A 24704-nucleotide genomic window follows, 5' to 3' on the forward strand; every position below is an offset into this window, starting at 1 on the left:
AAAAACCCCAGCCTCAGTTAAGAACCAACTTCCTATGTGAAGTGTCCGGTCACCCTAGAGAGCTGCCTTATCGCGGGACCTCCTGCCGCAGACAGGAGCACAGAGACACAGCTGTTCTCAAACAGTCAGCAGGAACATGTCAGGCTTATGTAATTTCACTGGACAAACAGGCAAATGTGTGTAAGCAGCTTATCCCAATCCTCCTCCAGCAGAGCACAACCAAGTTTTTAAAAGTGTAATTTTAAAATTAAAAAGTTAAGGTAAATACACAATCAATTTATGTAGTATATATTCACCCTCAGATCATGCTGAAGATGTTCTGTGGAGTTCTGGTGCACAGAGGGCTCTTTCCCTGAGGGCAAATAAGGACTTCTCAAACCTTTATATTTTCTCTATTTTTGTAACAAAATAGCAATTTAAAATTTAAAAATCTTTTAAAAAAATTACATCACCTTCAACATGGAAGATCTCACTGTTTAAATATCCATGAAAGAGACATACTTGTTTGCATATCTGTCTTGGAATTACATTGTACAGCAAATAATAGTATCTCAGAAGCATTTCAAAAGTAATATAAATTCATATTTACAGAATGGTCTTGGTATAAAATATACAACAATTATATTTATGTCTAACATTCTAAGTTAAAGTTAACATCAATAGGAAATAAGTTAAGGTGACAAAGGTGGTCTGGTTCTTGTATCCATTCACTTGGAGCTGCGAGTGAAACGAAGCGTCAGCCTAATCCGAGCTCCGCGGTGGCACCGGCTCTAGGGAGGGACAGCAACAGCCAAAGGAACTACAACACACTACTGGACTGCTTTTCTACATACATTCCTTTACATTGGAGTATTAAAGAGACGTGTAAGATCTTCCATACTGACACCAGAATATCAAAACTAACCCTTGGATTTCCAGGTATATTTACAACATAATTATTTCATGGAGAGGCTCATTAGGAGAGATATCAAACACCAATATTTACTCCGTCTAATCAGTGACCCTCAGGGAAATGCCAACCCCCACCCCCCAGAAGCGTGCACAAAACAGGTATCAAAATCTTAGCCGACCACATAGCTGTGATTTTGTAAAACAACAACTCAGACGACCAGTAACATGATCCTCTTTAAGCATTTTGCTAGCAGGAAAAGCCCTTACATGCAGTACACCTGGTGAAAGATCAGCTTGGCTTAAAATATTCCAGTATCATTTTCAGAGTAAACAACTTCACAGAAGTTAATAAAAACATCAAAAAAAAAGAAAAAAAAAGAAAAAAAAAAAGTAAAACTTGTCACAAAGCAAAGAGGACAAACACAGACAGGAAATCATCAGGAGGGAGAATCCTGCTTGCTTTTCCAAAAAAGTGGATTTTTAAGCTTCTCAACAAAAATATGCCCAGGGCTCTGGTTAGTGTGTATTTATGAAAACCAATTTTCAGTTGCCATGTCTGATTCTCAGTCACATCTTCACAGGGCATAAATTCATACACTTCTCAGTACTGCGAAGGTCAGATAATGCTATATTATTGTATTTTCAAGGTCTCTGAAAATAAGTTGCCACTGAACAAGCAAAAATTAAACCTGAATACAAAATTATGATTAACAACATTTAAACAAAGGTAATACAACCGCCTTAAATTCCCAATATTTAGTTTAAATTAAAAACAAAACAGTACAAAAAACAGCAATACCATCTTGTTAGTCAGTGCAAACACTACATACAGGGTTTTCAAAGGAAAGCCAAGAGCACCCGATGCTTTTTGCCAAGTCATCTGGATTCTATAATCTCCAAGTTGAGAACTATTAATTAATAAAAAAAAAAAAAAAAAAGAAACCCCAAACCTGCTGTTACATTAGTGCATAACCTCTCAAAACGGTTGAAAAGTGTTTCACATATGAATTGGGGAAATCAATACCTAGTACGTTAGCTGGAGGACTTAGGCACTTGGTTTACTTCTGGTAACTTTACTTGGACAAGTAGCCTGTGTATGTGTATCTACAGCGCCAAAGCAGAAACTGGGGGGGAATGGAAACAAAAAGCCGCAGCAAAGCACTGCACCACAGACCTGCACACAACGCAGCAGTGCAAAGCTAATGGTGTATTAACCCTGTACAAGTCTCGAGTCCAAATCTCCACCTCTCAGTCTTCCAACTGGAAACTATACTCCATGCAAGTTCCACAACTAAAGAAAAAGCAGCTGCAACAAGACACAAGTTCTTCTCTCATGAAACAAAACAGAGACAAATAAGTTAGTCTTCCTTTCACTAGATGTATCATTGTAGGATCCTGCTAGTTTAAATAACTGAGTTGTTAGTTTTCTACAGAAGCCATTTTAAACAAGAATGGCTCAGATACCGCACCGGATTGCTACAAACTCATAAAAAGCTGCTTTAAGCTTAAGTAAAACAATGTCCAAATTCCATTCATTTGTGGAAAGTGAACGCCTTACTCTAGTAAAGTAAGTTTTTTCTTCTTCAGAATGCTAATGCGAGAGGGGCTTGAAGTATCAAAGAGTCCACAGGAAATGCATGACCCCAATATTATTTTCTTTAAAAAAAATATACATTATATAATATATATTATATATATAAAAAGCTAGTGTAAATGCTTCCATGGTGTGGTCACAAGCTGGAAAGATGAATGCCTTTCAGCTGTTAACCATCCTGCCATTTGCAACAGGCTTTAAAAAGTCATTTTTATCCTCAGACATAATGTGAGCAGTTGTCAAAATGAGGCTGCCAACACTGGCTGCTGTGCTGATGGGCAGGCAGCTCGCATTGCTAACAGATGTTGGGATCGGCTGACTGAAGCAAGAAGTTACAGGCAGGATTGTTTTCTGCTCCTCCCTGAGGAGAAAAATAAGTTATACAAATATTAATCAAGTACATGCACAAGTATCCGGAACTGAATTGTGTGCATTAAATAAATACTGACACAAACTCATTTTTTAGCAACAGGCTAAACATCTTACTATGGAACGGTACGCTCAAGATGTTAAATGCAGTCTGCCTCATTTTCAAAGGCTGCATTACACGTTAAAGACTACAGAACATACAAACCTAGAATAGTGTATTTTAAAAACTACCTCTCTATGGAGATTTGTGCAAACGGTATGACATTAAACCTTTTGAAGTTCTTCTTAATTTCTGTTAACTATAAAAATACTTTTGGATTTTTTTGCTTACTGAATGTGAAAGGTATTTTTAACAGCTGTGACGTGTTTCAGTATATACAATTACAACAATGCGTAGGAACAACGGTACCATCTTGTGACTTTCATATTTGTGACCTAATTCTATTCCTTGACAAGTTCTTCTCACTTCACCATGTACACACAATGCAGACGTCTAATCCGAGTCTGAGCAGGAACGTAGTTCATCCTTAAACAATCTCGCTTCACCTAGGCTGCTGCTGCTGCTGCTTGTCTAACACTGGCAGACACTGCTGTTTTGTCTAACACTCACAGAATCACAAGGTCTTCACCTAAACTTTGTCTCTTCTGTTCCATAGATTCTTTCTGGTGCTGCTTGAGCGGATGCCCGTTCTCTACAGTTGTTCCATTGAGCAGCTGATCATCTTGAGAACTAATACCTAGCTGTATATCCAGAATCTCCTACAGGAGAAAAGGAGAAATGTCCATCAATACCATTGCTACCAGCTTTACATTTTCCTATTATATTCCACTACATAAAGCTGATGGAAATGGGAGGCTGGTCATAAGACTCCTTATATTTATTTAATACCATTTGAATGTCTATCACATTTTACTATAGGAAAAGGAAAAAACAGTTATTCAAAATGGCAGCAAATGACAACACAAGTATAAACATCAGTTGCTGGAAGCTGTGACAAAAGAACACAGTGAGCTGGTTTTAACGTCAGTAACGCTGGCTGTCTGAATGAGAAGTATGAGACCCCTAGTGCTAAAATAAGGCAAATGTTTGTTATCACTACAAAGACTAAAACCCAAAGGCTTTGCTATCAACGATCTACTAATTCACAAAGAAATTTTAGAAGTTTTTTAGCAGCCAACGAAAGGACCCAATGAGCTCTTCAGGCACACAGATTTTTGTACTTACTTCTATTTGTTCACCTTGCCCATCCGGTTCATCTGTATCAAGGGCTGACAGCTCCAATTCAATGTCTCGATCTGGCTTTGTGTCTGCACAGTCTTCTGTATAATCGGTCTAAAAAAAGAATTAATATGTTCTGTACATTTCAAATTGGCTTTTCACCTGCTTCACACAACACTCATCCATTAAAGTCAAAGCAGAAGACGTATTTCTAGGACACTTCTACAATACTGAAGAGCTAGTTAGACACAACTTTGGGCACAGACAACACAGGATACAAAGATAATCTAATTACGTTAAAGTACTGAAAAAGAGAGAGAAAATAAATATTGAAACAAATTTCTGTAGAGTCCATTGGCAGAATGTTTAGACTTACAACATGTACAAATAGAATGAAGAACAATAACTGCATGAAAATGGATTGTCACATTCTTCCCATTTTGTAAATGGATGATGGGAGCAGCAGCACAGCAGGTGCACCTCCTTGATCTCAGGTGCAGCAACAAGTGACTTAACTTGCACAGAATACGTTATAAATATTTGGAAATGTTAAAACTAAGAGTTCTAACTCTTAGTTACAACGCATGCACTTATATATATACAAAACACCTCAAAAGATCTGTTTCATCCCAGTTACCCCTTTCTTTACCTCACCATTCCTCAAATCAATTTCCTTGCTTAAAAGATTTAAGGTAAGACGACTGCCTTCATCCAGAGAATTCCACTTCTGTTGCATGGCTAGTGCATTCGCCTCTCTCTGAAGTAATAACGAGTTACTTTTGGCCTACGGAGAGAAACGCATCAGTTACCAACAATGATGCTTAGGCCATGGATTGTCAAATGGCAAAATAAACCAGCTTACAAAAAGAGCATTTCTCTTGCTAGATGGACAACTGTGAATTCCTTCAATGCACAGCATTTATTTTGTTCTGCCTCTACTGGCATGTACCAGGCCCACCACTTCCTCTCAAAAGTGGCCTCACTGACGCCATGGAACAGCCCGCACTAGTGGTCCTTATGCATCATACTAAGTGTTGCGGTGCTACCGTCTAGTTAACCTGTACTGATGGTTTTGTCAATCGTACTATTTTCTGTATGATACACTAAGAAAGTTTATTTAAAGCCACTTTACTAAACCACCTTTTTTTTTTAAATTAAAAAACCCCACATGGTATAATACCTGATCTTACCTGCTGTAATTCAATACTCAACAGATCTCCAGTGCTGGAATGCTTTCTGTGACCAGACAAGTCTGTAACTATGAACCTGTCCCTTCAAGAGAAAGAAGGCAGAACTACGAATTAAAAACAAGTTCTCTAAATCAAAGGTCCCATAAACTTCATTAGTCTATCAAAGTAAGATTTTTGGACATAAACTACATGACTAAGACAACACACTCTTCATCCTCATTGGGGCCCACAATACCCCAAGCCACTGTATGAAGCAAACATCCTTATTTTACACATGGATAGGACAGACTCCAATTCTTTGATTAGGTCTGTCAAGAGATATGTTCCTCCTTCCAGTTTTGGGTGATGATATGGGAGGGAATAGCAAAATTCAGTCTGTAAACAATTGGCCCAGGACTGGTGCTACAGGCAGGGCTTTGGTTCTTTGGTAACGGCTGGTTTTACAAGACACCTGTCCAAACAGTGATACGTGGGAAAGGTTTATCTCGCAGGGGCAAAAGGATGCTGGCACAGGAGTTACCAGGGCTCATTTGGAGAGCTTTAAACTAGACTCGAAAGGGGATGGGGCTGTAGCTGGGCTGGCATCAGTGGGGCATCACTCTAGAGTTCATGAAGGCTGGGAGGCCTCCCATACCCCTGGGGTGAAATCGGTGTGCTTGGCTCGCTCTCTGAAATACATGCACCCCAATGCGTGCAGCATGGGGAATAAGCAGGAGGATGTTGGATAAGAAAAAAATCTTTTAAATTAAGAATGTCTATTAATGGTTCCCCCCCACATTCAGGATTTTGAAGAACAGCAAGCTATAGAAAAATCTTTTAACAGAACACACACCAAAACAAGTCCATACCGTTCTGCATAACGTGCTGATGAAGTAGAATCTGAGCCATAGGCACTCCATCTTGAGTCAACAGCATTGACATAAGGGACATAATCTGTAACAAATTAAGACACCATTCATTATCTTCTCTGCTCTTGAAGGGGGATATGCAGGTATTTTAGCTCTTTGCATCTTCATTGCTGTAGTAAGCATGAACAGGATGAAGTACTTGTGATGTATGCTATGTTGTCATAGGAAGCCTGGACTTGTACCTGACACGCTGATGGGTTTAGTAGCACTTCCTTGGGAAGCAGTGGCCTGAATAGGATCTGTTGTGTGATAACCTGTGCGGGACGACCTGGAGATCGCACCCCACTTGGAGATGATCGGTCCATCGCTAAATGGGATTATAGGATCTTCTTCCTTTGCCCTTCTCTGAGTTTCAAATAAATGCACTCTCCTTTTAACATCTCCGCTGTCCAAATCCTACATATTTAGGAGACAGAAGACACATGGGCTCAGTTGAGGTTATTCAGATTCTTCAGCTGGCCAATAACTTTCTCATTATTGTTGCTGAATACAATGCTGAAAGTCTGTCCAACTAGAGAGCCAAGATGGGTCTCAATGATTTACCTACTGCCCTTCAATGACAACCCGACCACAAGAAAGCTATTGCCAGTGCTAGGAGAAATAATTTTGCTTTTCCAAGCGCGTTCCAGAGCATAAAGGAAACCTGCGACACGATATGGCAGAAAGTCTCCAAAACACATGAGCTCTTACCCCTCCAGAGATAAGCTGTATTTCATGATTCATATCAAGGGGCTTTTGTTCCCTAAAGGCTTGTTTAACCAAACAGAAGACACTTCAGCATGTAAGCATCATTACATTAATGAGAGATCATGCAGAAACCCCCTACCATTAACACAGCATTTGAATTGGCAATCACATCCTTGGGCTCTGAGTCGATAGCGTTTATACAAGAGCCGATAGTTCCACAAGACCACGGTGAGTAGTGAGAGAGATGGTCTTCCTCAAATTTAGTTCCACTCAAATCACTGACACTCTCTGAGAACTACAGAAAAGGGAATAATAAAAACAACGAATTCAGTACTAAAGTAAGAAAATACATTTATTGCTATTTAATCAAATTATCTGAGAAGTCAACCAAGGAGTTCCAGCCGTTTTCAAGATTTGACTCAGGGAAAACACAACCTGTTCAAATTTTAAACTAGTACAGCTGGCAACTGTCAAAGAAGGACAAGCTCTGCCGCTCTGAGACACTGGAATCAGTGTCACTATGTTAGTGGCATGTTTCTTCAGGCAAACACCTACAGTAATTAAATTGAGAAGCCAATGGCAGACAGAAGTATGACTTGGAACCCTCCAACCTGAATGAAAAGGACCACACAAAAAAACTGGAGATTCACAAAGCTAGTTCAATAAAATCACATTTCTTTTAGTGAGGGTAAATTGAATCACTTCACTTCTTGACCTCTTTTCAGCAATCTTGTTCAGCATCACCTTAATATCAAATTGAATGCATTCATTATTAGATACTACTTTTCACTAGAAGATTTATTTTATCAACAATAGATAGCAGATAGAAAAACCTTTACATGGCATCTTACAGAAACAGGAATGGAAAAAAGTTCTTTGGCTTCTCACCTCTGTTCCGAAGTCTACACTGAAGAGAGGAGATGGTGGCGTTGGAGATGGTGTTGCCATTGGAAGGGCTGACGATACCAGAGGAGTTTTCTGCGTGTGGTACTGTGCCCATTGCTCCGGCTTCCGTCTTAACTGCTCATCGTAACCACTCTTCAAATGACCACAAGGCTCCTGGCAATAATAAATACAGGACTGGATATCTGACCATACTCTGAACAGAAGGCAAACACCTGCATGGGACCCACTTGGACCCTCAAATTCCCCTGGGTCTGTAACCTTCCCACTGATGTCACTAGAAGAATTTCACAAGGTTTGGAGGAGAACCTGGCCCATGTACGGCAACTCAAATCTTAAATATGTAGTTAATTCAAGCAACCTGCTTGGGAATTAAAGAGGCAGAGGGGATCTGATCTAAATGCAGATTAGAGTGGTGTATTTTACAAGCCCAGTTTATTAAGGTTAAAAAAACCAAACCAAAACAAGAACTTTGTCCAGGTCACATGTTAGTATCATTGTAACCCCAAATAAACAGAAGAGGTCTATGCTAATTATTTACCAACTTTACATTAAAGACCTTCAAAATAAAGACTACATCCTTCCCTTGCTGGCTCTCACTTACCCTTGGCAAAGGCACAGTCCTCTGTTCGCTCGGGGGCTGACAAGCCACAGAGTAATAGCCATCCAAAGAGTTGTATCTCTCACGTAAGGATGTCTGATAGACAGATGAGTGCATCACATCCATGGGAGGTAAAGAATTGCTCCTAATAATATCATCTCGTGGGTACATCTGTGGGCGCCAGATGCGCCTGCTGTCATAAACTGGAGCATACATTCCAGAAGGGACAGGAGGAACTGGTCCATACGGCTGCGGAGGAGGAGGTTGGTAAGGAGAATTCAGTCGATCTCGAGGGGGAAATGTACTGTAATGATCGGCATATGGCACGGAAGCAGGTGGGAGGGAGGATTCTGGAACGTTATTGGACCTCACAAAGCGAGGAACACAGGGAGCCACAGCAGCTGGTACTGTTGGAGGTGGTGGATAATATCCTTAAAAATTGGAAAAAGGCATATTTAATGTAACCACAAATGACCCAGAATTTTACACCTTCTAAAACTGTAAATAGTGTTGATAAGTAGCTTTAGAGAAGGGTCACACTTTACAAACCTGTTACTGACCCTTATCATTTTTCTGTGGAATATAGTTTCACGCCTGACAACTGTATTCACAGAGGTAATGCTGACCCTTTACCACCTTCACCCAATCTGGACAAAGAGAGTTTCTCTGCCGTTGCTCCTATGTACTATGATATAAATATGTTTGAACGCCCCTACCTTTTCTTTTGAGAGCTTGTGAATGACCTGATGCTAGAACATGTAATTGTTTGCTTGAACATAAACATGCGTACTGCAACCCAAAAAGATGATTGAAACCTTTCAAAAACATTTGAGCAAGCACAAAGACGTGTAGGTCTCACAGAAGAAGCATGCAGTGCTTCTGGGTCTGAATACTGCCTGTCGATACCCTCATGGATAGGGCATGAGGTGAGCAAGACTAAATAAATGCAACTAAATGCTAACAAAGGAAAAAGTAGATGAAACACCTTGAGGTTCAAGTTCTTCCGGATGCTGAGGTACAAGTTGCGTAACATACAGTACACAAAACCAAGAAGCACCAACACTGCGAGTAAACTGCAGGTCCCTCCCATACTCAGCACCAGACCAGATTAGTATTTCACTCAGAGAAGATTCAGCTGATATTGAAAAAAATCCACAAAACTAAGATGAAAGACTTTTTCAGGCTTATCTGGAGAAAAGTTCAGAGCTACTTTTGGTTCAGCGCTCGTCTCACTCACCTGTCTGCGGGTACTGCGGAACTTCATATGACAGCTGAGTCCTGGGATCTTGGAAATATTGAACATTATCAGAATGTGGAGGGTAGATAGGAACTCTGGGAACAAACGGGCTGGATTTTGGAGGCACAGAATTAACTTCTGTTCCAATATTAGGAGGACCAGCTGAGGTAGCTGCTGCCTGGCTTACAGGAGTCTTGGGTGGAGAACCAATTTTACTGAAAAGGATTACCAAAAAATCATTAAGCAGATCTTTACTTCCTTCAGTCACCTCTTTGTGAACACTCCCATGTGTGACTGGCCATATAACAGCCTCTGGAATTTTATTCTTCATATCCCAAACTGACACTATTATCACATCTCAGACTTTGTCCTAAGAGAACTCAAAAGCAGATATAAATGTTTTGCTGTGTACCCAGCAGCTTACACACCACTTTTAATTATATTCTGGTAAAGACAAAGGCTTTGAAGAGTTGTTTAGAGGTTCAGTGCTTCCTGGAGAAGTATTTTAAAAGTTTTAAGGGAAAACCCAAGCCCAAGAAGGTTTCCAGCATTAAGAGACCAGACACTATGTGTACCCCTCTTGGTTTCAGGAAGTGTCACATTTTAAGTGCAAGTTCTCAGTTTTTTTTTTTTTTTAATGTAGTAACTCAATAGTAAGATACTACACTGAGAACAATAGAATAAAAAATAAAGGGAGAGATTTACCATTTTATCAACACTGCATGGGAGCATTCAACAGCAAAACAACCACTGCTGGCTCTGACAACTTGAATTCACAGACTTTGTGTAACGGTATCTGCACTGCAGTACAAGATCTTACACAACGGCCGGTCAGGACCATAATTCAGCACCTACTGTTTGCCATCCACAAACTCCATGATAATCTAAAAGCAAAATGTTGTGCTTCGTTGTCTTTATGAAAAAAAGTTACCTACTTTTCAGGTAGTGATTCTGTAGGGGATCCAGAAACGTTCTGGCTGTTGGCTCCAGCCTTCCCACCCTTCTTGGTGTTCTCCAGAGCTCTCAGGGAGGTGTCTGCACAGCGAGGGATCAGCTGGGGAACACCGCTGTCTAGATTAGCTATTCCGTTAGTACTTGGCACCATCTTCCCCGTTGCTTCAGGGCTTCCTATGACCGAAATTACGTTTCCTGTTGTGGTTGAGACGGTGCTGTTCACGCCAACTTTATTTAGAAGGGGGAATGTTCTCACTGTTGCACTGATTTTTTTGTTCCTCAAGCGATATCTATAAGCAAACGCATGGACAAACACACACAAAGCCAGACATTTTTAAAAGTGCTTACTGTGAAGTTTAATGTATTTGCAAAACTAGCAAAAGAAAGGGAATAAGAGGAACACGACATAAAAAAATTACAAGACTTCAAAAAACTGGTGCTTATTTTCAATGATCTGCAAATAGAACATCAATGTCTTCCTTGTAACCAACGATCACCTCTCCTCATAGAGAAGATCCACTTCTGCAGTTCTTTGAAAATGGATTTGGGTGAAAACAGCTTCAAGAATTGAGACGTTACCATACTATCTAAATAACTCATTCCTTAATCAATCAAAATGTAATTAACATTGTCACTCTTGTGGGTGATATAACCAAATCCCTGACGGACAGACTCAGTTTCAGGAAATGAAATTTTACTTCACATGAGGTAAAATAAAACTAGAATTAGTTTGCAGACATCGCTTCACTGTACCTTCAATTCCATGTAAAGAATTATCTCTTCAAGAGATTCACAAATCCTTCTGAATGAATAAATATACAGAATAAAGTGTTTTCAAGATTTTATGGAGATTGCTTAGATTTAAATTAAAAAGGAAATTATTTAAAAAAAACACCAAAAAAAAGGTCTCCCACACTCACTTTTCAAGCTCTTCCTGAGAATGAGCAAATGTGCAGTTTGTTCCTCTTGGACATCCCCCTTGCTGGCGAAGATCTCGGCACATACTTGTTTTATATTTGCTATTCGGTTGTGGCTTTAAAAAAAAGCAACACAAGACATTCCTCTTAGAGTCTAACAAACATTTACAAAAAGATACGCATAAAATACACAAAGTATATCCATGGTTTTGCACCTTTAATCAGAGAACTAAGGCAATGTCTTGTTGCTGGGCTAAGTACTCTGCCACTGTATCAAGCTCACTACAGCAAGCTCTGCTGCATTCCATATTCAGAAATGTTGCCAAAAACCTGAATGCAGTAAATAGCAGTATCATCAGTTATTCCACAGAAAATTCCATAAGTACTCAAAATATTCCATAAATATTTCAAATCAATAGCAATATACTGCAACAATTAAACATAATTACCTGTGGAGTTTCATGGCCTTTTCTACTGTAGTTCTGAATGAAATCCACCAGCCCATGTACCACAGTCTTCACAGCGACCATTGCATTTTCCAGCTGCTCCCAAGTTGGAGATGCTGCATCTAAAATTATTAAAAGCAAGCTTGTCATTCTGTCAATAATTCCAGTAGTATAGGAGGAAACTCTTCCAGTATGTCAAAACACCAAGTACGAGGACAGAACTCAGCCCTGAAGAAGGGTTTATGACATACTATATTAATTAATGGGAATTTTGAAAGCAGGAATGGAGGTTATCATCTTAATAGTTTACCTTGCTAGATAAAAAAAATATCAAGAAAGGTTTCAAAAGCTTCATTTGCACACCTGGATTTGGATCGATGTTTGCCAGGAGCTCTAAATGAGGCCTCAGCCTGTTTAAGTTGGCGGGATCTCCCGTGCGCTGCAAGACAATTGTCAATTCTTGTACACTCTTCGCAAAAGACTCGGGAGACTGGAGCTGAAAACAAAGCAGGCGTTAGTGTGTTGCATCTTACAAACCGTGAACTACTAATCTTAAAAAGATTCCCATTAAACAAGTTCCTCAATGTAACAGTGTCTTCAGATGGCATAGAGAGGATCAGTGGAGAGAAAGTTCATTTCTCAGCTCAGAATCTGCCCTATGAAGCTTCATCATAAGACACAAAAAAGTGAATTAGTATTAAACTACTGGTAAACAAAATGTCTTCATATGAAGAATACACTACAGTAGGGGAAAAAAGCCCCTTCACTCTAATTTTAATCAATATTTGATATGATAACAGACAAAAAGTTAAGCAGTTCTTTGATTTTTATTATAACATTTAGTAGTTAAATCTAATAATACAAAGATACTAAAGCCATCCCTTTCACAAACCTTGTCGATAATGGATTGCATGTGTGATTTATGTGCCAAATCACCATAAAGAAGGGAAGACCATTGTTCTGGTGATATTCGAAGTCCTGCTTCCATGGCAATGTGAACAATTTGGGCATCATGTTCTCTCCGCAAAGCCTCGTAACTCCGAAACTCTTCTTTAAGTTGCATCAGAGAAGAATCTTCATCCCTTTTAGTGACCTAATAAACAGCAATAGTTAAATACTCCTCCTTTACCAGAAAAAAATCTCCATCAGAAAATGACAGTTACACAGCATAAATCACAAAAGTATCGCTTTTGTATATTTAGCATATACTTAATTTTCTTCCATGTATTGATCCACTCAGCTGGCAGCGCACAGGCAGAACAGCCAACTCTTCAAGTCTTTACAGGATCGCAGGTGCAAAACTTTACCAATTCCACTACTTCCAGCTAAGAAAGCTGGGTTCTCTGGAGCTGCACTAGTACGATAACAAACTTCAAATACTGGTATTTTACCTTAAAGCATGATGCTCTATACAGTAGCTGCACGACATGACCAATGCTCGTTTTAGAGGCCTGAGGAAATCTTGGTTCTAGCCTTTGTACAACAAAAAGTACCAGAACTTTTCTCGAGAGTGCAGAGCCATCTTCCAGTGCCAGTAATACAAGCTTCAGTGCCTCCTCTTGCATAGCTTTAACACACAAAACCAAAAGATAGCAAATTACACTGCACTACAAACTGTGCAGAAAGCATGCTTATCTGGTCTTTTGGCCAGAATTTTTGAAATGCTTCCCGACAACTTCAAAGAACAGTTCATAAGGAAAAACACCACGCACCACAAACAACTTCAAACTAGCAGACTTTTCTAACTTGTAACTTTTTTCTCCCCTCTTCCTGGCAAAGAGTTGAAAACTAGAAGTAATTAAATATTCAATCACACAGAAGAAATTGCCAAAGAATGTTGTTTGTGTTAAGAAAAGGTACAGCTAAATATCACTCTCTGTTGCAGACTCTAGAGGTACCTCACCTGGTCCTAGAAACTGGCATCCTCGTGCCCTGACAGCAGCCCAAAGGTTGGCAGAAAGCTGCTGAGGATTTTGGTGCTGCAGGATCAGTTCGGTGACGGTTCTCTCGCCCAGGGACCGAGCTGCCCTCATGGCTCGAACCCGACCCTCCTCCTCAACCAGCTGACAGTTCACCAGCGTCACCAGCTTCCTCTGCATCGGACGGCTCAGTGCACTCTGATTCAAGCTTGCAACACCTTCAAAGAAAGAGAGAAAAGGAAAACTGGTGCTTCTAAGCAGAAAAATTTACCTGAATAAGACAAACAAAAATGTCTAAGAGCACGTGTCTCTCTCTAGGACTCGGATACTAGACTCTGTTTGGCAACTCCTTTTCTTTGGCAACTTCTTCATTATCAAAAAGAATTTTAATTAAAGTTTTGATATCAAACCCATCCCCTGAGGAAAGTCAAGCTTTAGTGCAAAGTTAGCCCCCCCAAATATTATTAAATATAAAAGAATATAATATAAACTTAAAAAATATCAGGTGTCACAGGTGTAAATAAGCTTTTAAAGACATAAGGAACATGTTATTACAAAATGACAGGATTACCCAATTGACTTCTCGAATCAGTGCTGAAAACACAATGCTGTTAGAAGCTACATCCAAACTCTGCGGTTCAGCAGACTCACCTTTTCCTCCACTTAACGGCTTTAAGTAGAGTGCTAAATCCTCAACACATTTCTTCGCTACTTCATAATGTTTGTTCTCTCCTACATTACTCAACTTTACTGTCTGATGGTCAGGTACCTAAGAAAATGCAAGGGGGAGGAAGGGGGAGAATTATATATACCCAGCTGACCCATCTCATGTGCCTGTGATGGTACCAACATCTCTATATTAATCACACAACCCTGCAGATTTACACCGCTTTTTAGAGAAGTGAAAGACAGGACCCACCCAAGGTATGTAAAATGTAGTAAGGAATAACCTAAAAAGACTCAAGACTAGGATCAGGGTGATGCAAGATTAATTTTGTTAGTACTCAACACATTAGGAACAGAAGTAGGACAGAAAAAATAGCCACGGTCTAATGAGAAGGTACTTAAAAGATGAAGAACACAAGATGGGAGAGGATGATCAGTATGCAAGATCAGCATGATCTACTGCAGACAGACTAAGTTACAAGACAAAATTAACTGGCAAGAAAATAACATGAAAAAAATCAAAAGCAAAGTCAAAAAATAATTTAAGCATAATTTGGGCATGTGAAAATCTTCAAAGAGAAGAACCAGAAGCTTAACTTGGTGGAAAAAACTCAAAGTAGAATAACAAGGTCAGACAATGAAAACAGAGGGAGTATTAGTCACAATACATTAAGTTGTTTGAAAGACATTGCAAGAAGTCGGAAGACAAGGAAAATGAATGTTGCAAGATCAAGGCAGTGATTTGACACAAAAATAAAAAAGGAACATGTGAACTTGAGAAACAAACCACTTTGATACGGATCATGTTCTTACCGATAGCTGTGCCAATTCATGTGATAACACATTAAAAAGCAACTCTAAAAGCATCTCCTTACTGCATCACCCAGGTGGTATAGCGAGAGTAACATGAAAAAGCATATGAATCAGCAGAAGGTGAACAGACTTATTTAGTCTCCATAAAGCGCAGTACTGATTATATAATTGCTGTTTTGCCACTGCTGCGAGACAGCAGAGGGAACATTCCTGGCCTGATTAGCCTGTGTCTGAAAATGCAACCAAAAAGCCATCACCGTGCTTTTTTTTTTTTAAATACACATATATTTCTGAGTCTTGGTTAAACAGCTCGCTACTTCCCAACATGTGACATGTAGAAACAAGATTCCTTGCCAAGAGCATGATGAACAAATGCAATCTGCAGGTTCACCTTTCTAATGCCAATTGTGACAGATAATTGTCTATTTCCTCATGGGTATTTTTCTCCAGTCACAGTTCAGGAGCCTTTTGAGCCAGAATAAGCTTACAACTAGAATATTGTATGAGAAGAGGATGGTCCTGAAAATGGTGTCATTGCTTTTAAGAATATGTATGGACTTCTAGATATTACAAAGTTAATCTTACATTTTTTTACACTAAAACAAAGGAAAATGATGAGCATATTATTGCAACTGGCATGTAAAAGGTAATAACACTAAGTGGCAATACAAAAAGCTGCTTAAATCATACCTGGGCTCCAACTAACTGGAGGAGTGCAAAGTTGACAGGAAGCACATCGATGTCTGTGTTGATGGCAGTCTGGTCGAAAGGACATGCCTTGCGATGAAGCTTGTTCAGGCAGGTCTTACAGACAGTGTGAGAGCAGCCTAAGCTGATGGGTTTGTGCACATTCTCATCAAACTCGTTGTAGCAGATTGGGCAGGACAGAAATTCTGTCCACTGAGCTGCCTGCACAGGCATTGTGGAAGCTGGACACTTGTTTAGCAGGCTAGCAGACCATTATTTCACTGTACTATGTTTTGGCAGCTGTAAGTGAATAACAGAATATTTAAAACATGCTTTCTGATAATTTAGAATTATTTTAATTAAAAAAAACCCAGCACTTCAATATTTTACACAATAAAAATAAATCCTTGTGTTGAAAAAAAAACAGCTTTGTGTTAGTCTAATAAATGTACCAGAAAAGGCTCATGAACTGAATTAATGCAGACTACCATAAACTGAAGTAGAACCTATTCACAATAAATGGCATTAAAGTTCTTCTCAGAGGATTAAATACACCTTTGGCGTAGGAAGAGGAAGACACTTATTGGCACAAAGGCATGAATCACAGTAATCATCTCTCACACTCTCTCACCTAACCTCGCGTTCTCAAAGCCCTGAAAGTGGCCCTGGGACTGCAATGGCTCTGGGGTAGGGAGAACATACGGTTTTGGGGTTTTTTTTCAGGGAGGGGAGTTAAAATGTTCTTTCCATTTGAGGTGAAGTAGAACAATACCTTCCTTCTGCAAACCTTACTCAGACTTCATCAGACACTAGCACCCAAGGGCAGAGATCACTGCATTCAGGTTTGCTTTTCACACCTCTACCTTACACAGTGCAACTCCACTTCCAAGAACACACAGCAAGAAAACCTCTGATGTGTTGAAAGTCCAGGTATTTAGGACAAAACTCATGACAAAACAAGCAATAACTTCGGTTGGCTTACTACTAAGTCTCTTCTCTTGAAACAGTGCAGTAGTACCACGCAAATCTTTTACATAAATGTATTACAAAGAAAATACGGATTTATAGAGGTTGTTCTGAAAGACACCCCATCTAATGTAACTTATGTTCTTGAAAGAGATAACAGGTTGAAGTTCACCCAAACCATTTCCATTCAAGCTTTCATGCTGAAGATTTCCAGGCGCAGCCCCACCCTTGGCTGCGATGTGCAATGATGGTGACTCTCTGCACAACCTCCAGACCAGTTAGTTCACTTCAAGGTTGGGAAGAAGCTCCTCCCAGCAGCTTGTTAGAAATGCAAATACACAAATGTTTTAATTACATGTTTACTGTTCTGTTTTTTTTTTTTCTCCCATGACAGAAAAAGGTAATTGTTTTGAGGAAGCTGAGATCTCCCCTCCCCATTTGAATTTGGTAACTCTTCACTGCAATTCCATTGTTGGCTGTGCTACAGTTAATTAATGCTAAAGTATCAGATCATTGAAACAATCACTAGAACACCAAATAGACTATCTGTGGATCTCGTTTATGTTAATTATGACCATCTGTTTAGAAATTCTATTTAGTACTACGAACATTCAGTGTCCTTTAAGTAACAGGATACTCGTACACGCTGTCCTTATCTCAGTGAGCTTTTCAATATTATGCAGCAATTTCTCCCCCAAACGAATTCCCATAGTAAGTGTAAAACACAACACACTGAAGGTTGAACCTGTCCCTTCAAAACCAAACTGCTGATGTAACACGTTCAACACAAGCCAGACTATTCAAATTGGGCAAAAGAGATTTTCATCCAACTTCTAGGAAGGCACAAGCGAAGCTCTCGCAGGGATGAAAAAAGACCTGCAGTCCCCTTTAATCTACTATTGCTATACGTGTCTTTTAACCAAGGAAATTCAAAAGCAAAACAAACAAAAGCAAAACCAAACAAAGAGCCAACACAGCTAGAAAGATTTTTAAAGCCTCTGTCAAGAATCCCACCATGTCCTTAGCATATCTACTTCAGCTTCCCCCCCAGAGCAGCAGGACGAGGGCTGTGCAGAACGGCAGCGCGAAGCTCCGCAGGCAGCGCTGTCCCGAGAGCCCTGTGCCAGCGGCCCAGAAGTGTCGCGATCCCCACGGCAGCGCTGCTGACCCAGGAACGCTGTCGGTGCTTCTGCACCTGCCGGAACGCACGACACGGCCAACAGCACAAACCGGTGTGCTGCTCCATGACTCACACAGGCGAGAGTTCAAAAAGGCCAGGACACACACAGCTCAGCTGCTGAGATGTTGCCGGTCACTAGCAAACAGTCTCCATTTCCACCCTGCTCACTGATGATCTCAAACGCTCCAAGACGTACCCACGTTCAGTCTTCACAGATACTTCAGAGACTTGCAAGATCTATTTACAAGCTTTTAAAATATCGTTGTTTTCCTGAGCAGCACAGAAATGAAACAATACATTCTTAAAGCATGCACCACCAATTTTTAAAGATCTATCTCTGGGTATTTAATCATCATAAATGACAGATTCCACTAAGCATGTGTTGACCTTCAGATTTCCTGACAGGAAAAAGAAAAAAGAATAATTAAATCAGCAAACAGCTGGGGAAAGCCCCCAACTCCCCCAGCTTCAAACAGCCACACAGAGAAGCCTCCAGACTCCACGAGCCACGCCAGCTACCCTGCCATTCTTGCACTCCAGCGTGTTAAGAAAACAATCTCCTAATTACCATGTCACCTTCTACAAAAAGCATAAGCCAAATGTTTAACAGATTCTTGCTCCTTGTCAGAAACAATGTGTTTCAGGGATGTCCTCTTGAATTGCTTCAGTGCTCCAAACAGAGCAAACACAAGGAGGAAAACATAATAAAGGCAGCAAAGTAGAAATCACTTTGGGGTTGTTTTTAACAGGCAGTATACTCAGTTTGTACCATCACCCCTGGTCTATCTATCGCTAGACATACACAGGACATCTCTTCCCCAGTAACGTATTAGTAGAAGCACCCTGCAAAAAACTCCCCCCCAAATTGCTGATGCAGACACTGGCCAAACATACAAGGTAAACAGGTTGAAAAGACACGGGAGATTTTACTTAGACGATGTTTACACAGTATAGTTACAATAAATTTTATAGTATTACATTAGATGTAATACTTCAGATGACAAACTGAAAAATGCACAAGTCTAAGCTCAGAAATTACATAATAAAAACTATTACAGTTAAGTAATTTTTCTGTTTCTAATACAATAACACTTTCCCACTGCAGAAATGGTTGCAATGGAGTGTAGCAACCATGATAAATGACTGATTTTCTCATCATAATTTTAGACCAGAATATTTGATGAAATTGGAAGGGGTGGAGGAAGGTGAAGCCCCAAAACCTTTCCTGAATAGCGGTACCATTTACAAACACTGGAAGTGGTAGGATTTAGATGTTCTTATTTTACATTAACTTTTAGCTATCTGATCCCATGACATTCTTTTAAACTAATCCAAGTCATTGTATTTACTCAACAACCTTTGGACGTGATTAATTTAATCCTGATTTCCTAAAGAAACCACGCTTAGATGATTGTGCTTTCGGTTAGTCTACTCCTATTCCATGTGAACCTCAGGACCTCTGGATCATTTCTGAGCCAACCTGATAGAGATGCATCACATCTGTCATGTATATACATTCCATGAAAGTTGCTATCTGGATAAAGGTCCACATTTGCACACTTCTCATGAAAGGCTCCAGCATCACCATCTGTTCTGCCTGCTTCTCTGATCTATCATCACATACACAACCAGCCAACCAGAGCCCAGCCCCAAAATATCACATTTTGTTCAGATATAATAAAGGGCTATCTGGAAGGAAGGGACATGACAAATCTGCAGGAGTTCCAACAAACCTCTAAAGACACAGGGCCTGGTCTATGAAGAGCAATGCTGAACATACGGCACTTGCTCTCTGGAGTTCAGTATCGATACTCATTAAGCCAGGAGAGGTCTCAGAACCCCCCGCAGGACACTGAGCCGGCACGTTGAGCTGAACGGTGTCTGGACCAGCTGATTAGAAATCTGATGACAGTGCTTTATATCTTACAGTCTGTCTTTATCCAAGGCTTAGAGGCCCAACACCGGGAGATGTTCACTTCTCCACACCAGAAGTTAACAGCTTCAGGAGACCAACAACTTTACACAAAAACATAGGAAGGGATATTTTTTAGTTAGTAGTGCTGTGCTACCTTGCATCTTAGTTCAGTGACTAGATTTCTCATTTACAATATGAGATACATATTCAATTACTTTTAAATACTTTTAATCCAAACACATACATTAGAGATGGGGCAATTTCAGTCCCTCCCCTTGAAGCTACTCCTCACACATAAAAGGACTGAATATTCAAAGACAACTGCAGCTTCATTTTCAGCTGCCCGAGCAGACAACTTGGATTTTGTTTCATTTTTAAAGATCATTTGTGCATTTTTCCTAATCAGCCCTTGGATCAAATCTAGGTATAGTTCTTTGAGCAAGGCATAATAAAACGCAGCGCCTCCTCCCCAGCTCCCTGCCCTGGTTCCTGGGCAGCATGGGGTTCAACCTGAGAAAACTTTCTTCTCTTCGAAGTCAAACAGGTTCAACGTGAGGCAGGGAGGGATCCCCTTCAAAGCTGCACATCGCCCTGAGCCAGGGCATCAACCAAAATGCAAGATAGGCAGGTTTCATCTCTTTTCAAAGGAAGGGTTGAAGGCTTTCGCTCAGGTCCCCACAGCCCAGGCAAGTGCCCAGGGAAAACAAGAGAAGGATCAGCAGCAGCCGTGTGGCTGAACAGAAGTAGCTCCACGTTCGGTCTGCTCTGCTGAGACCTGCTCGATCAGCTCCCCCGGGGACACAGGCAAAGGAGAGTCTAATAAGCAGAGCTTGCACGAGAACGCAACATGGAATAATTCTGTCGGTGCTAACCAAGGAAAACCTTGAAAAACTTCTGGGATTATACAGCATTTTCACAAATTAAGGTAGTCCAATTACAATCCCACTGTGGGTTTCAATCCAAATCTTAGAATTCACTTGATTTTTGATCACTAAATTAAAGAGTCCTTGATGTTGACTTGCTCTTAATATTGATTGCAGAGATTATGGTATTTTCTAAGTGATCTCCATTATAATTTTCCATTTTTCAGATTAATAATTTGTTTGCACTACAAGGAGGTAGCTTTTCCAAGCCTTCCTTCTTAAATGATGTAGTTCTGAAAGCATCCTGACTAGGTCAAAAATGTAGCGTCCACATAATCAAGTTATCAGCATTGAATTATTCTCTGAAAGGGCTAGAACCTTTTATTCATTTCTCTTCAACACCCATCATCTACAGATGTAAAAAATAAGCTTCCTTAAAGGCTTAGAAAAGGGCCATCCCCATAATAGCTTTGCATCATTCAGCTATGACGGCTTGAAATTAAAATAAATCCTCTTTACAGAGCAGACTTGCTTATTTCTACGTTCCATAATATCTGTCACATGTAAATCTCCTTATATCACGTGCAAATTCTATATATAAAGCAGAATCTTTAATGGCTATTAAAGATACTATTTCAATGATTTTTTTTTCCACTCAATGTTAATGCTATGGAGAGTATCTACAGGCCAATTTAAATTCCAGAAAGGAGAAAACTTGGTGACATACTAGAATATGTATCTCTATCCACACTACATTTTGTCAAAATGCCTACAGGATACTTTGCTTCTGGTTGTCTTAAACAATTAAAGCTTAGATCCCCTCTCCCTCCCTGAAACACAGCTGAAGAATAACTCCGTGAGCAGGGGTACGATCCTCTGATATAAGTTCACGGTTGCTCAGTGGCTGCTGCAGTTCACCCCCTTCAGAGGTAAATCCCCACATCAACACCACAGTCAGTGGCTCCTCAGCAGTTCACACTTGCTCTTTCCTGTTCCAGTGTCACAAGCAGAAATCCTGTGAGTAGATTTTAAAAGTTTCCTATATACTTATGTAATGCCACTGTGGGTTTTTTTTGTGCTTCGTAGGTGCCACTGAAAGGAGAGATTGTCCTTGCCACAAGCCTGATACGAATTCAGCTCCTATAACCGTATTGACTTTTCAGGACTAACTGAAGGGCAAATAAATGAAAAAATTTCTCTGTCATCAAAATCAGTTGAGCTTACACTGAATGCAGAGAAAGGGAACCTATCTCTAAGCAGATCTGCTTTGACACAATTACTTCAAGAAGAGATATACTAAGGAATTCCCTACTCTTCATTAATATTTTCAGAGAATAAGGTCCCTCATGTACAGTTTAGTTCCTGGTGCTCCCTCCCCCCCCCCCTTTTTTTTAACCCATGACCTCCATGTTGAAACTATACATTTTATAAAATAAATACCAATTCCGTTCTGAGACATGGGCAAGAAAACAGAGGGTTCCACTGGAGCTGGAAAGCATGTGTAAAGTTCATGCAGAATAGCTTAATAGGGCCAGGATATACATTATTTTTTCTTTAACTGGGATTGTCCAGTCAGTGAGATCACTTCCACTGATCCCATCAAGGGGTACGCAAAATCTTACTAAACAAAACAGACCATACATCTGACAAAAACACTACTAGCTACTACCCTGTGGATACCGTAAATATCCCACCTATTGTAAATCAAAGCCTTGACTAAAAGTGATCAATACTCCGTACTAGGCCTTGGGTTTGACATATCTCAAGCACTGACACTAGAGTTGTTGGAATTGAGTATTTCTGAGAGAAATGGCCATGACCTCAAACATGACAGGAGCACGAGTTAATAAGAAATCTTTTCTTGTGGCAAGCTTTGCTTATGTTGCAGAAACAACGAAAAGTTCGTTAACAAGGCATGCAGGTCTTGGGAAAGCGATTAATTACAAAAATTAAGAATTCAGTGCTTCACAGAATAATACTTATATTAGCAACTCAACCTTCAATTTCTAGAATTTCCACAGATACTTAACACAGACCAAAGGTCAAATAAGAGTATTTCGATTGTTACAATTGTACTTGTTGCTTCTCATCTAAAACGAGAAAATATTTTCTGTCACAACTACAAATTTACACCTTTGTAATCTGAAGAGCTATTTTCAATTTCTGTTTCACCATTATGATATAGCTATAATGGGCATGACAGAATGATCACAAGAGGAGCTACAGGAATTACAGTTAAACCCAACCAAAATCCTAAGTTTGTACTAGCGGAACAGACCTCAAGCAGAAATTTTCCTGGTTGTCGGCCTAAACTTTGCCATTATTTTCTCTCATTAAAGATACGCGCCGACCCACTTTGAACCCTGACTGTAACTGATCATCCTCACCCTCCAGTGACACTGCTGCCTTTTTCTGTGCCTTGTGCTGACGTCTAAAGCTTCACTTAAAATCCTCCGTGCACCTCAAGCATCAGCAGAACTCAGACACGCTTTTCCTGGTCAGTTGCTTTGGGCTTTTTGTTTAAGACACGTTAAACGTGACATGACGGGTGCAGTTCCAGGGCCCATTTTCCACCATGACTCTTCTCCACCATTACCCTCAAGCACAGCTCCACAAGGCCGGGAACACCCATGGTGCCGGTGCGATTCTCCTCTGTACCGGAGAACACCACAACACCGGCCCAGGCGAGGTAACCGGGAGCAGCCCCGGTGCCGGCGCCGAGCGGAGCAGCGCGGGCGGGCAGGCCCGGCGGGTCCCCCGCAGCCTCGCCCCCTCGCCAGGCCGCTGCCAGCAGCCGCGCACCTGCGCCCGGCCCGGCCCTCGCCGTCACCTCGGAGCCGCCGCCAAATGGCTGCCCCGCAGCCCCCTCCCCCGCGCCGCAGCGGCGGCCGGTCCCCGGCGGGGCGGGGGCGCTGACGGGCCGCGCTCGGCGGGCGAGGCCCGGCCCCGCTCCCCGCCCGGATTCCGCAGCGCCGGGACCCCGCAGGGCGCCGGGGAAGAGGCGGGGGGGGGTTGGGGGAGGGGGGGCGGGCGGAGCCCTACCGGGTCACCGCGTCCCCCGCGCCGGCCGCCCCCGCCCAGCCCGCTCCTACCTGCGAGGCGCGGGCGGCGGGGCCGGGAGCAGGCGGCGGCCCCGGCCTCTCACACGCCATGGGGCGGGCAGCGCGGCGCGGCCCGGCGGAGGCAGCGGCGGGGGCCTCGGCGGCGCCTCCTCATCGCGCTGACAGCCGGGAGCGCCGCCCCGCCCCCTCTCGCGAGACCCGCCCGCCGCCGCGCGAGAGCCCAACGGCTGCGCCGCGCCCGCCGCCGCCCCGCACGTGACCGTGGCGGTGGGCGGGGCGGCGCGGGGCCTTGTGGGAGCAGGCGCTGGGGCGCTACCATCGAGACGGTGGCGCAGACGCGCCGGCCCACGTGACCTGCCGCCAGCGCCCCCTGGCGGCCCGCCCAGCGGCTCCTCGGCCTGCAGCGTCGCGTCTCCGCTGCGGCTGTCGATGGTTTACTTTCCTTTTTAAACTGTAATTACTAACTTGGTTATTACTAGCGCTCAGAAGGATGAGGGGGTCGGAGCCGCGCCTCGTTCCTCTGCTCGCTCACAAAGACCCCACCAGGTATTTTAATCAAGGCCTGTGGAGTTTTGATTCTGAGGAGAAGGCATCCACCGAGCAAGCGGGGGCTGCTGCCAAACCCTTCTCAAGGACAAAAAAACACATTACTAAATGACTGCCATATATTTTTTGCAGTATCTTCTTTACTCGCCACAGCCAAAAGAATAAGTTCTG

At 41.6% G+C, this 24704-nt stretch overlaps 1 protein-coding gene across 3 annotated transcripts; it reads right to left on the bottom strand.

Annotated features, from left to right (window-relative positions):
• Positions 1-1506: 1506 nt before the first annotated feature.
• Positions 1507-24164, bottom strand: RC3H2 (ring finger and CCCH-type domains 2). Of its 3 annotated transcripts, none has more exons than XM_082068079.1 (21): positions 24018-24164; positions 16005-16301; positions 14487-14604; positions 13820-14053; positions 13308-13483; positions 12809-13009; positions 12280-12412; positions 11920-12038; positions 11474-11586; positions 10535-10843; positions 9600-9814; positions 8366-8793; positions 7747-7917; positions 6998-7153; positions 6354-6567; positions 6112-6196; positions 5264-5345; positions 4723-4857; positions 4080-4187; positions 3465-3613; positions 1507-2846 (listed from the first exon to the last, which is right to left on the bottom strand). In XM_082068079.1, exons 2-21 carry the CDS (start codon positions 16233-16235, stop codon positions 2648-2650), a joined length of 3576 nt encoding a protein of 1191 aa, XP_081924205.1. In that variant the 5' UTR covers positions 16236-16301; positions 24018-24164; the 3' UTR covers positions 1507-2647. The 3 variants fall into 3 exon arrangements, 2 of the variants coding, with proteins under 2 accessions (XP_081924205.1, XP_081924206.1); XM_082068080.1 differs by having other exon boundaries at positions 2667-2846; positions 3484-3613; XR_014185615.1 differs by lacking the exon at positions 1507-2846 and having other exon boundaries at positions 3488-3613; positions 4728-4857.
• Between the last annotated feature and the right edge of the window lie 540 nt (positions 24165-24704).

This window comes from Streptopelia decaocto (genome assembly GCF_964273445.1).
Source record: "Streptopelia decaocto genome assembly, chromosome: 17".
In the NCBI taxonomy this organism is placed as follows: domain Eukaryota; kingdom Metazoa; phylum Chordata; class Aves; order Columbiformes; family Columbidae; genus Streptopelia; species Streptopelia decaocto.

Coding starts and splice junctions, on each gene's coding strand:
- RC3H2 (XM_082068079.1), bottom strand. CDS start 16,235: ATGCCTGTGCAGGCAGCTCAGTGGACAGAATTTCTGTCCTGCCCAATC. Junction 13,484..13,819: donor ATGCCAGTTTCTAGGACCAG/GTGAGGTACCTC, acceptor TGTGTGTTAAAG/CTATGCAAGAGGAGGCACTG. Junction 7,918..8,365: donor GGACTGTGCCTTTGCCAAGG/GTAAGTGAGAGC, acceptor TATTATTGCCAG/GAGCCTTGTGGTCATTTGAA.